At 43.4% G+C, this 12,500-nt stretch overlaps 1 protein-coding gene across 5 annotated transcripts in view; it reads right to left on the bottom strand.

The window, feature by feature from the left end:
• Positions 1–12,500, bottom strand: part of vav3 (vav guanine nucleotide exchange factor 3) — a 109,828-nt gene that overhangs the window by 32,629 nt on the left and 64,699 nt on the right. For 3 of the 5 annotated variants that reach the window (XR_013932413.1, XM_080418258.1, XM_080418259.1), the window contains exons 11-17: positions 12,479–12,500; positions 12,214–12,261; positions 10,139–10,225; positions 9,672–9,757; positions 8,031–8,163; positions 2,022–2,131; positions 468–569 (exon numbers count right to left, since the gene is read on the bottom strand). The exon at positions 12,479–12,500 is cut by the window's right edge and continues 47 nt beyond it. Coding sequence is in view for 4 of the 5 variants with exons in the window: in XM_080418258.1 (XP_080274384.1) it covers positions 468–569; positions 2,022–2,131; positions 8,031–8,163; positions 9,672–9,757; positions 10,139–10,225; positions 12,214–12,261; positions 12,479–12,500 (588 nt within the window). In the remaining variant the exon portion in view is untranslated. The remainder of the gene's footprint in view (positions 1–467; positions 570–2,021; positions 2,132–8,030; positions 8,164–9,671; positions 9,758–10,138; positions 10,226–12,213; positions 12,262–12,478) is intronic. The other 2 variants (XM_080418260.1, XM_080418261.1) reach the window with 1 other exon arrangement.

The raw sequence follows: 12,500 nt of genomic DNA, 5'->3' as shown, positions 1-12,500 counted from the left end.
GCCAATGGTATTTCTCTTAACACAATCAAGTTGCTCTTTAGTTGATGTAATGTTAGCCAGGTTGAACTTGAATAGGACTAGATGGCTAGCTACAGTGGTGAATGGGTGTGTATGGGCAAGGTCCTTGCTTCATCCCCCATTACATATTGGATTCATGTTAAATGTGTGTTTTCGGACATTTAACGACTTAAACCCTCAATACTTTGTAAACTTGACCTTTCCGCCGATCTACAAGCTCACAATGAGTCGCAGACACGCTGTGAGCTTGTAGATTTGCTATTTTTGCTGCTAATGTTCCCCCCAGAATAGGGATGCAAGGGTTCAAGTGGTTAATGCAAAAATAAAAAAATGAAGTCCCTATCACACAAAGATTTGGCGGGTCCCCTGCAGTATCTCTGAGGACCCCCTACTAGGGGTCCCGGACACCCTGTTGAAGACCCCTGCATTAGTGCGGCAGAACCACTCACCTCAACAGCATGTAACAGGCGCTGCAGGAGGTGATCTTGTCGAAGGTGTGCATGCGGAACTCGTGGGAGTTCAGGGTTCCGTTCTCAGGACGAATGTTGGATCTGAAGAACAAACGGAACAGCTGAAACATCTGGGAATGCAGTGAATTCACAGCCTCCGTACACACACACACACACACACACACACACACAGTCCACAGTCATAACCCCAGTGTTAAGTTACCCATTTGTAACACTGAAAATGTACAAATGAACCATTTGTACACACTTAGGTTCCCGTTACGATCTCTATGGGGTCGGAAATACAGAGATAGATACACAGATACAGAGAGAGATACACAGATACAGAGATATATACACAGATACAGAGAGATACACACAAACAGAGATAGATACACACATACAGAGATAGATACACACATACAGAGATAGATACACACATACAGAGATAGATACACAGATACAATAGATACAGAGATTGATGCACAGATACAGAGATAGATAAAGAGATACAGAGATAGATAAAGAGATACAGAGATAGAGACACAGAGATACAGAAATACTGTGGAGACACACATAGATGCAGAGATAAAGAGATAGATATAGATACAAAGATGTAGAGATAGAGCCACAAAGATACATAGATAGATACAGAGATAGAGACACAGATACAGTATACAGAGATAGAGACACACAGAGATAGAGAAATAGAGACACATGAAGATACAGAGATAGATATAGATACAAAGATGCAGAGATAGAGCCACAACGATACAGAGACACACAGAAATACAGTACAAACCCTGTCCTAGCTGGCTAGGCCCTTCAGTGCCATGTCGTAAAAATTAACCACTTAAAAACCATATGTTGTTTATTGACCAGTGTACCCCAAGGGTCTATACTTGGTCCCATACTTTTTTCCCCCTCTACACCAAATCTCTCATAAGAAATCTCTGTCAATATTCCTTCATGGTAGAATGCCACATTGCCCTTCCATGATGTTTTAAATCATAATTACTTCATTTATATTAGTGGTTCTCAAAGTGGGGTCCGGGGACGACCAGGGGTCGTTGAGGCGGTACCAGGGGGTCCGCAGCTACATTTGTTAATACAGCACATTCATTCTACTGGGTCACATCTCTCCCGAATGCATGCTGCACAGCAGCGGGGTTGTGTTGATGTAAATTGGAGCGTACAGTAAGTACAGTATGTCATAACCAGGATCTGACAAACTGTGTCACTGTGAAAGCACAGCGCTAGCTCACTGTCAGACATCATCACCGAGTGGCCTGACTCGACGAACAGGACGGGAGAAATGTCTTCTTGGCGCTCTGACAAACCCACAGTGCAGACAAAAGAACACATGCCCCTCTTATCACACTGTCTGTCAAATCAGAAGACGCACACGCGCACGCACGCACACACACACACACACACACACACACACACACACACACACACACACACACGCACACACACGCGCACACACACACACACACACACACACACACACACACACACACACACACACACGCGCGCAAAACAGACACTCACATGGCCATGCCGAACTGCTCTAGCCATTTCTTTTTCAGCTCTTTGGTCTTGAAGAAGAATTCAAAGCCGCTCTGGCCCTGGTTGTGTGTGAGGTAGAATCCATAGGACCACTGCAGTTGGAGACAAGAATCATAAACACACAGAGAGGTATACATAAGAGGAGGTGTGACCACAAAAGTTTGACACAACGGTAAAAAAGGATGAAATGAAGGAGAGATAGAAAGAAAGAGAAGAAAAACCCCAGTGAAGCTCTGTGATAAGACAGGGTTTAAATCAAAGAGAATGCAAAGAAAGAGAAGAGATTGAGGGGACAACAGTCGAAAACAATTACGAGAGCCCAAAAACAAAGATGAAAGAGAAGATTTAAAAAAAAAGTTAGCGAGGCAGAAGTGAGAGATGGACAGAGACAGAGACACAAGTTGTCTCTGTCGGGTGGAAACCTCATATCTCCATAACCCTAACCTTATGGAGATAAGAGGTTTTTGCCCGACAGCAGCGAGGTGGATGGGGACGACCCACGTTCAGACTGGAGAGGTGAGCGAGGCTCAATCACGCATCATTAGCCCCTTCAAAGGCTAATCGTTACTCCATTAGCCCCTGTGTTCAACGAGCATCTCTGTTCAGCTTGCAGCGCTAATACCGGTCATATAGCTCCTGCTACATTCAAACACTCAAAGCTGGGATTCTTTGTTTAAAACACAAAATTGTAAGTGTTAAAGCAGCCTACATACATGCATTAACAAGTCTGAGGGCCCTATAATGGGGGAAACAGGGAGCTTTGTTACTGTATTTTCCGGACTGGAGAAGTGTAGAGTATCCACACTCCACAGTGAAGTGACGAGGTACAGTAGGTTGGATTAGGTTGAATATATTATCAGTGGGGGTGTTGCAGGTGGATTCAATCATATTCAATCAAATGGTCGCTTTTCGTTACCTTTTAAGAGCTGTGATCAGTGCACAAGCGTCTCAGAAGAAAGTTTGTGAGAAACATAATTTCTCCCAAAATCGAACTGATGTCCTTGTGTGGAAGGTGCAGAGTCTTCAACAATGACTCTTCAGCCCCACACAAACAAAAGATGGCTAAGAGCCAGAAGCATTCTTAGTAAAGCCCAGTTCATAAGTGCAATTCATAATGGCCAAATAAACGATGTGGACGGACGTCCACATCGTATATACAGTACAGTATGTACTGTATATCCTCTCAGAAATCCACCTCGGAGGTACGTGCAACAGTCAGTTGCTGTGTCTGTGCGTACCTGTCCCCGAGAAATGTTGTCTTTAAAATGAGTTTGTATGCTGAGTATGCTTTGAGTACACCGGGCTATGAAAGGCAAAAGTGTGCAGATAGTCTACTCTACTGGACATTCCATACTGTACGTGTTTGGGTGGATACATTTATCCATTGTCATTTATATTTTATGATATATTTCCAACTGGAGAGTCACCCCTCAACTGGTGAGTCACCCCTGCAAAACAATAACACATGTGCAGACCAGTCGAGTGCTCCAGTATTATTTGGGTAGTCTCTCCTGAAGTGCCCAGGTATTAATATTTTCTCTGATGCGAGTTGTCCCTGTTGAGCACCGACGAGCCCTTCGACCTTCTACTGGCTGAATCGCGCTGGACTTCTCTTTAGATATATAAAGCAGGTTTGTGGGATCTGGGTTTTGCGTCTGCCAAGCATAGTGAGTCGAAAATAGCAATGGTGGAGCACGCAACACACTATATGGCGGTAAGACCTGGTCCAAGCAGGCAGACGGCAGACTGCACAAATGATGGTCCTCATTGACCCCAAAATTGCTGCAGTACGATGCTGATTTCCAAATAACACACCTCCTACTGCACCTCTCCTCCAACACTGACGCACGGTGAGTCCACAAAATACCAAAAATACAAGCAGTCAGAGAAAAATATCTATGCCACTTTGCCTCTGTAAGATTCTCAATTCACCCATTCAATGCACGTCTCACACCAATCCACTTGCCCATTAGTGGCCCCCAAAGGCGGTGCTGCTCCCTACACAGTGCACACAAACAGACCAAAGTGGTTTGCATGTATGGGGTTAAAAAATAATTATATATATATATATATATATATATATATATATATATATATATATATATATATATATATATATTCAATTATGACTAATGCCACATTTGTTGGGAGGGGGGGGGGGCTTTATACTGTAGGTTGTGTATTCAATGAAGGATTAACAAACAAAAGTAAAACACGTAGTGCCTTTAAAATAGGTAAGTGGAAATGTTTTGGAATTAAGGCCATGGGGTCACCAATATTCCTTATTAAGGCTCATTCTCCAAAATTGCCAATGAGATGAGATATCTGATATCTCTCAGATACCTGCAAAGATTTAGACAATGTAGCCAGAAGATGGCGCTACAGGAAAGATGATACGGCCACTCGAATGGTTCAGGTTCATCCTCTAGGGAGCATGAATGTGCTCAGTTTGTCAACATGGACATCTGTAGAGCCCTTCAGCTAGCAGGGCTGGGAACAACATCTAAGACATTGTGGCTGAAAGTTAAATTGTGGTTTACACTTTTTTTGCCAAAAATGTCAGTGTTTGTTTCAGCTTTAACTTCCAGAGCTCAGGACAAATAGTTCCATTCTAACATATTCCAAGTCCTCAGCACAGACGGGAACTCAAAACTGAGAGTTTTGTTAAAAGGAGATTATGTCAGCAGTGATCCAACAGCTGATGAATAAATAACTCTAAAAATATAATATTTTTTTTGTTTTGTCAGCGTTAAGCCTTCAGCGCTACAACGCAACCTTCTGCTCAATCCAGTGACAGACAGCTGTGCGTGCGTGTGCGCGCGTACTTGCGTGCATTTGTGTCCACTGGCCATCATAATTATTGGAGATGATAAGGTTTTGAGCTCATGTGCATGTGACAAACAATGGCTGAGCTGACAGTTTGAGTGATGATTTGGCCAGATCTGATGCCTGATTCATACTTGGTTACGTGCCGGTGTCTCACACTGAAAATAACCAGACCTACAAGCTCACAAATGCGGCATGTTGTGAACTTGTACATCTGTTATTTTCAGTGTGAGACACGACGCGCAACTAAGTATAAATCTGGCATGAGTTTTACTAAATAATGAGTTCTATTCACAGCATCACTAGAACCCAAATAATTCCCTGGCAAGCCCTATACGGCAACATTCCTCTTAACAATGTTACAGTAAATGTGTGTGTGTGCGTGTGTGCGTGTGAGCGTGTGTGTGTGTGCGCGCACGTGCATGTGTGCGTGCATGCATGTGTGCGTGTTTGAGAATCAGACATGTGTGCAGTAATAGAAGTGCCATCTGGGAGGATGTAAGCTCTTCACTTCCACACTGCATGTTTCAGTGTGTCACAGGTAAATGAACAAGATATTTGTTAAACGTGGAGGGACGTCGATGTGACAAATGAACTACATGCCCAGATAACCAAATTACATTTCAACAACAACAACTCAACAGTTAGAATTTGGTATACGTGTGATAGATCCAAAAGTAGGTCCTAGTCTTTCCAAATAGCAGCTAATTATTGGTGTACAGTTCCAAGCTTTCAAGCAAGGAAAGGTATGCTGGACTGAAATGATCAGTTGAAATTAAAATAAAAAGGACTGATCTTCTTTCTTTTAAGATTTACATTTTTGTATTGCTTCGACGAGAACAGCAAACCTTTGCCAGAATGAAATGTTTGGCCCCAGCCCAAGACGCCCTATGTCTGCGGATTTACATACTGACTTCTGCTATCACCTTTTTCTCATCACTGGTGTACCCACAGCAGTAGGTACACCTACAAACCTTTTCATGTCAAGGACCCATTACGTTTTTGGCCGCAGACCCCCATTTGAAAATATATGTTGTGCCAGGGACCCCCAGAAGAGAAGATTTGTGTAAAATGTTGTACAAGCTCGCAGTGCGGCACAAAGTGAAAACAAATCTGCTATTTTTGAATAGCCAACATATATCATTTGACTAAAGTGGTTAAAATTATTGTGATGCTATATTAACAAATTTAGCTGGGGACCCCCAGGAAGCCCCCCAAGGACCCCTCGGGGGCCCCGGACCACACTTTGAGAACCACTGACCAGCAGCACATGTAACATTGTAGCATTTCATATTTCAGATTCCCTGTACTTGGCATAATCGTGTGATAGAAAGAAAATGTGTGTGGAGTTTTAATACGTCAAATTGATGTACTGTAGAAGTGTAGGCAGGCAGATTGTCGGCCAAAGATGTAGAAAGCTTCCTGGAAAGCAGTAAAAAATAGATATAGTTTTCTTCTAACATAGCCAACACTAGCTTTGGCATAATGCCTGTATGGCAATTAAATACATTAGACCATGGGTATTCAGCAGGGGGTTCGCGACCCCTAGGGGGTCCTCAGAGCCATTGCATTAGGGGGCTGCCAATTTATTGTTTGACAGTAAAGTTTACTTTATTCAAAATTTTAATTATTTAAATGTCTGAAAATACACACATAACATGAATCCAACATATCAAAGCAAAGATAAATTGTAAAGAAAAAAGGGAGAAAAAAACTCCTAGCACTTAAAGGCTGTGGCTCCAGAAGCGCTGAATTAATGCTTTTAAACCGTCTGATGTTATGGACTCGTCATAAAAGCTGTCAATATCATCCAGAAGAGTGCTTTTCAAACGCATCTCTTCTCTACTGTCTGTGCCGCCGCTGCGGGAGAAGAACACACTGCTCTACTACTTCACCATTCTGAGGTTTGATGGCTTTCACGCAGAACAGTATTTGTCGTGCTTGTTGGACTTAACAGTATGCACATCTAAAGTGGCGTTTCTGGCCATTCAGGCACCTATAGGCACGATGACACATGCTGTGTGGAGAGTGGTCTGTCCCTTGCTTTTGTTGAGATGTAAATGAATGGTAAATGGTGCATTTATATAAATCCAAAGCACTTTACATAGATTGTGCATTACCCATTCACACACACACATTCATACACCGATGGCGGAGGCAACCATGCGCCATGCTCATCGGGAGCAATTAGGGGTTCAGCGTCTTGCTCAAGGACACTTCGACACTAACTCTGGGGGGAGCCCGGGATCAAACTGGGAACCTCACGGTTGCCATCCGGCCGCTCTACCGGCCACTCTACCCCTGAGCCACTGCCGCCCCCTAGATGTAGGAAAGCTGAGAGGGAACGCATAGAAGGAGCACTTGTAACCCTGTTTTGAAAGTTGCTTTAATACACTGGAGTATATGGCACTGGTGCAGAAAAAGGATAGTTTTGTATTTTAAAGCAAAATGCCAGACGCCAGAGGGTTCAAAATAAAATCTTTACTTTTCTAAAACCAGAGACAGACACACAGTGGTGCAGTCGGTTTGGCTGAACGTCTATTCACCTGTTTAGTAGGCTGTGTGTTTTCCACTTCCTGTCGATTTGATCCAATGAAATCCAATGAAACTGGTCAGATGACCAATGATATCCAATGAAATCGACAGGAAGTGGAAAACACACAGCCTAGGAAACAGGCGAATACAAACACAGTTGGCCATGTTCGGGGGAGGGTAGCTGGGAAGGGAGGGTGATCTTTGTCGCTAACCCTGTCAGAGGGGAATGTTAAACGGGATGAGTACTGTAGGCCAGAGAAGCAGAGCCCTCGCGGCGGGCTCCTCACTGACAGGTGAGCCAGTAGGATACAACGGTACATCCTCCCGGTGGAGGCTCCTCGCTGACAGGTGAGCCAGTAGGGCACCTTGGGGCCTTTAGCATGCTGGGAACTGGAGTTATGGCTGTTTAAACCCCAGCCAATAGGAACACAGAGGGGGCGGAGCAATGGTGTGCCTGTGGTCCCTGACGTGGCTATTGTGATGGCAGACCCCTGACCAGTGTGATCGGAGCAAAGGTGTGCCTCGCAGGTCCGCATGTTACGTTTGTGACGTCCACCGCCCGCCCGCCCGCCAACGGTTGACCCTCTAGGCAGTTTTAATATAGGATAGTCATGGTTGTGTGTGCTGTACCTTTCGGTTCTCCTTGTCCGACGTGGGGTTGTTGGTGACCTTGAAAAGGTGCAGGTCAATCACTTCTTTCATCTCGTAGTTGTCTCCTCGCCGCTTGCACACGATCACGGCCGCGTCAAACAGGAAGATGTGCCTGTGACGAGGCAGGAAGAACACTCGGCATCATCTCACAGTCGGTAAACAACAAGGAAGACCTGACAGCAGATACTGTGACATGCTAAAACTGCCCTGTGAACTGCTTCTGTGGCAAATGAAACCAATGTTTGAGAGCTTAAATGACATGGCGTTATACTTGATGCAAATGTCAACGTGCCTATAGATTAACCCATTAAGACCTGAAGCCGATTCTACAAATGCCTTCTAAATCAGTAGTTCTCAAACGTTTTTGCGATGTGTATTTGACCGCGGACCCCCCTAAAAAATAGCAGATGTCCTGTACAAGCTAGCAGCGTGGCACAAAGTGACGTGCTTGTGAGCTTGTATATCTGCTATTTTTGAGAACCACTGTTCTAAACCAATGTTCTAAATCCTAAGAGATTTCTGAGAAACTTATGCTGCAAAAACTAAAATTACATGTTTTCCCAATGTTAATGGGTTAGGTACTGAATGTTTGTAATGTTGGTGATCTAGGACAGGGGTCTTCAACGTTTTCAGGCCAAGGACCCCCTAGCTGTGAGACAGATGAAGCAGGGACCCCCTCTATATTGTATAAAATTGTGTTTCAGATTAAACTTTTTTTGTTTTCTTGGTCTGCTCTTTTTTCCCTCTACACCTATACCTCTTCAACGCCTTATTCCGCTGCGAGGCGTTGTGAGCTTGTAGATCGGCTATTTTTTGGCTAAAGTTCTCCTCAGAAAAGAGATGCTAGGGTTCAAGTGGTTGAGGTAAAAAAATAAAATCATATCACACAAAGATTTGGCGGACCCCCTGTAGTAACTCTGAGGACCCCCTAGGGGTCCCGGACCCCCTGTTGAAGACCCCTGATCTAGGAGAACTAAAGCTACTACTACTGTTGTTATCCGTCACTATCAAGATGTAGGGCCGCCGATTGGCCTTGTGGTTGGGGCGCATACCATGTGTGAAAAAAAAATATTTAAAAAAGATACTACTCCTGTGTCACTCATAAGGTCTTTATTAAAAAAAATGCTGTAAAGGTGTGTAGATCTGATTTATAAATGAATGACAGCTACCAATACATTCATCAAATGTTTGGCATTTAAAGGCCGTTCACAACAAGCACACTAACTATAACAATAACTAACTATATTGTTCACCATTGACTTTGGTATAGTTATAGTAATGTGCATGTTGACTCACTGGAAAGGCTCTGCTACTCTAAATGGAACAAAACCTTCATTAATATTGGTAACACCTGTGTTTACCCTACTATTTCACGTCAGAAGAAAGGTCTATTAACATAAATGAACACAGACTGTCAGAGTTAAACAAACACGCAGGATTCCGCAGCGTGATGTATTGCTCTGAGAGAACAAGCTTATGTTTCGTTCAGCACTGTAATCATCCTGTCCTGGAGCACTACCCGCGGTGGCAGGGTTCCAACTTGGAGAAGGACACCGTTTTGGTGACATTCCAGGCACTCAATCAGACTTTCAAGTCAAGTCTGTCATCCTGCCACCTCACCTGTCCTGTTTAGCTCGTTTGTCCACCGAGGACACTCGTACCTCGCCATCCACCTTCGGTCTCCCGTAGTTACTGAGTGGCTGATTCTGGACAGGCAGACAGACAGACAGACAGACAGACAGACAGACAGAGGGAGAATGATACGTTTCTAACAATAGGGCATAAACAAACATTAATTAATTACTGCAATGGAACAATTTGCGCATGCTTCATCAGCCTGCTTGTGTGGCTTTTGGAAGGATATTGTGCAAAGTGAAGCCTCATCTACAAGCTTGTAGATTGTCTATATTTGCCTGTCCTCGACTAAAGGATTTTTTTAGTCGACTAATAGTCAGGACCTTGAAGACGATTTAGCTGATTTAATTGACACATCTGTAAAATATTTTTTTGCCACATACAGTGTGTAAACCTTACGGCTTATGTGGTTAAGCGTGCGTGTAGTCCGTGTACAGCACCAGGTCACTTACCAAGTTCTCAATGGATTTCTGATACTGGGCTATTTCTCGTAACGTCTCGTTGTCTCTCTTCACTTCATTCACGTACTGAGCCAGGTCCTGCACCGGGATGGAGGGATGACAATGGAGCGATGACAATGGAGCGATGACAATGGAGATATGACAATGGAGAGATGACAATGGAGATATGACAATGGAGAGATGCATGGAGTAAAGAAAAATACATTATCCTGACTGAAACATTTTAGTCGGGCCAAGTCTTTGTTTGTGAAACAGCATGAAAGGAGTTCCCCCACAGCTAGCGCTCTGTTTTCTAAACAAATATGTAGAATTATGAATGTTTAGGCATTATCGTTCTGAAACTATGTTCTTGCTACTGTACATACAGCCAAACAGTTGAATAAATTGCAGATATGACTTTCTTGTTTTTTAAATACTGTCTGTACCTTTTAAACTGTCAATAAGATATTCAATCAATCAAACAAATTGTCATGGCTGTATTTTGATCAGTTGGATCAAATAATTGAACACTGAGAGCGTGAACATCAGTGCTGCGTGGTTCTGTATACTCTTTTCTTCATTTAAAGATGAACCGACGCTGTAACTATGAGATCATGGCAAAAACGATTGGATTCAACCACTTAAACTCTCTGTTATTAGTAAAGCTGGGGTTCAACTGGGGATGTCGGGGTTAAAGTGGTTAATGTGAGCCTAAGGGTGGCTAAATCATCAGCAAAAATAAGTCAGTCTTCATATTTATGCAGTACATGACATTGGGTATAACCAGAGCAGTCCAGAAGGCTTAGATGATCCATTAATCTATTGTAAATTCTTATCTGAGACGAAGTAACAGGAACCAGACATGGGACTGCACAAGCTTTGAGAAATAATGACTACAGCAGAAAAGTGAAATTCAACAAGACTTTAAAGGCTTTTTTTTCGCCCCCAGATAATTTGCAACGGAAATCCATTCCTACTGAAGGAGGCCTCTTGCTTCACAACAGCGGAGCAGACGTTTATATCCCTGTGTGTTCAAAAACGGCCCTGAGAAGAAGAGTTATAGCGGCTTGTTAGACGCGCCGCAAATCATCGCTGAGACGGTAATGAATGTGTCTCTGGGCGTCATCGCCTTCAACTAGCACACAATTATAAGATGATAAAAGGCGATTTGCAGGGAGCCATTATGTTTCTCTCCAGTCTCGTCGCAAGGCAAACCATTGCTGTGGTGTGTGTGTGTGTGTGTGTGTGTGTGTGTGCACACCTTCAGAGGGCCCCCGTAACATGTGGAGGACCCTCGTGATGCTAATTGGCCACTTAAGAGACATCATTAAATGAGCTGTTAAAACCACATAAAATACAAAAACATGATTGTGTATTTTTTTTAGATAGGAACTGATGAAGTAGAAAATGGTGTCACGTGACACTGCTACTTGATCATGTTCGTTGTACACGTTCATTAAACTTGGTGTAAAAATTGACCTTGGAGAGCCAGAGATCCACATGATTTGAAATGTTTTAATGTTTTAGGGCATGGCTCTGCAGGAGGCTAAATGTCTATAAGAGGGTTTGTGTGTGTGTGTGTGTGTGTGTGTGTGTGTGGGGGGAGACTGAACTGGAATAAACTCCTTTTGCTGTTTTATGATCCAGTCTAGAGCCAATTTAACTTGAAGTTTCTTCGAGTACTCTTCAAAGACTCTTGGAATTGTTTGGTAGATCCATGTTTTATTGCAACTCGTAGCAAATGGCAAGACTACACCAGTGGTTCTCAAAGTGTGGTCCGGGGACCCCTAGGGGTCCTTGGGGGGTACCAGGGGTTCCCCAGCTAAATTTGTTAATGTAGCGTCACAATCATTCCCACTTTGGCCACGCCCCCATCTCAGAAAACGGCTGCACTGAGAGGGCTTTCAGACTGAATAATGGAGTGAAACTAAATGAAAATTCAGGCTGAGGGTCAGGCTAGTTCCGCGGGCCAAATACATAACATTTTGGGGCGTCCTTGACATGAAAAGGTTTGAGAACCACTGGGCTAGACTACTCAGTTCAGCATTCAGGTGGGATGGCAACGGTACATAATTGGAAAGCACCACCTTTCTAGAATTGTAGAGTTGGATCACAGTGGTCAGTTTGCTTTCCGCCTTGTGGAAAAACACGGTTAACCCATAATTATTTCTTGGGCTATTCAAAAATAGCAGATCTACAAGCTAAAAAAATATATAGCAGATCTACAAGCTCATAGCGTGGCACTCGCATTTTGAGCTTGTAGATCTGCTATTTTCTTTTGAAAAATCGTGAAAATGTGTTAAAATGTGTTAAAAGGAAGGTTAGGCAAGACATGACCACATTATCACTCACCTTCATGGCATCCAACGCCCCC

The sequence above is a fragment of the Gymnoscopelus braueri genome, assembly GCF_963280865.1.
Source record: "Gymnoscopelus braueri genome assembly, chromosome: 21".
Taxonomy (NCBI): Eukaryota; Metazoa; Chordata; class Actinopteri; order Myctophiformes; family Myctophidae; genus Gymnoscopelus; species Gymnoscopelus braueri.
This window is presented reverse-complemented; position numbering and strand designations above follow the sequence as displayed.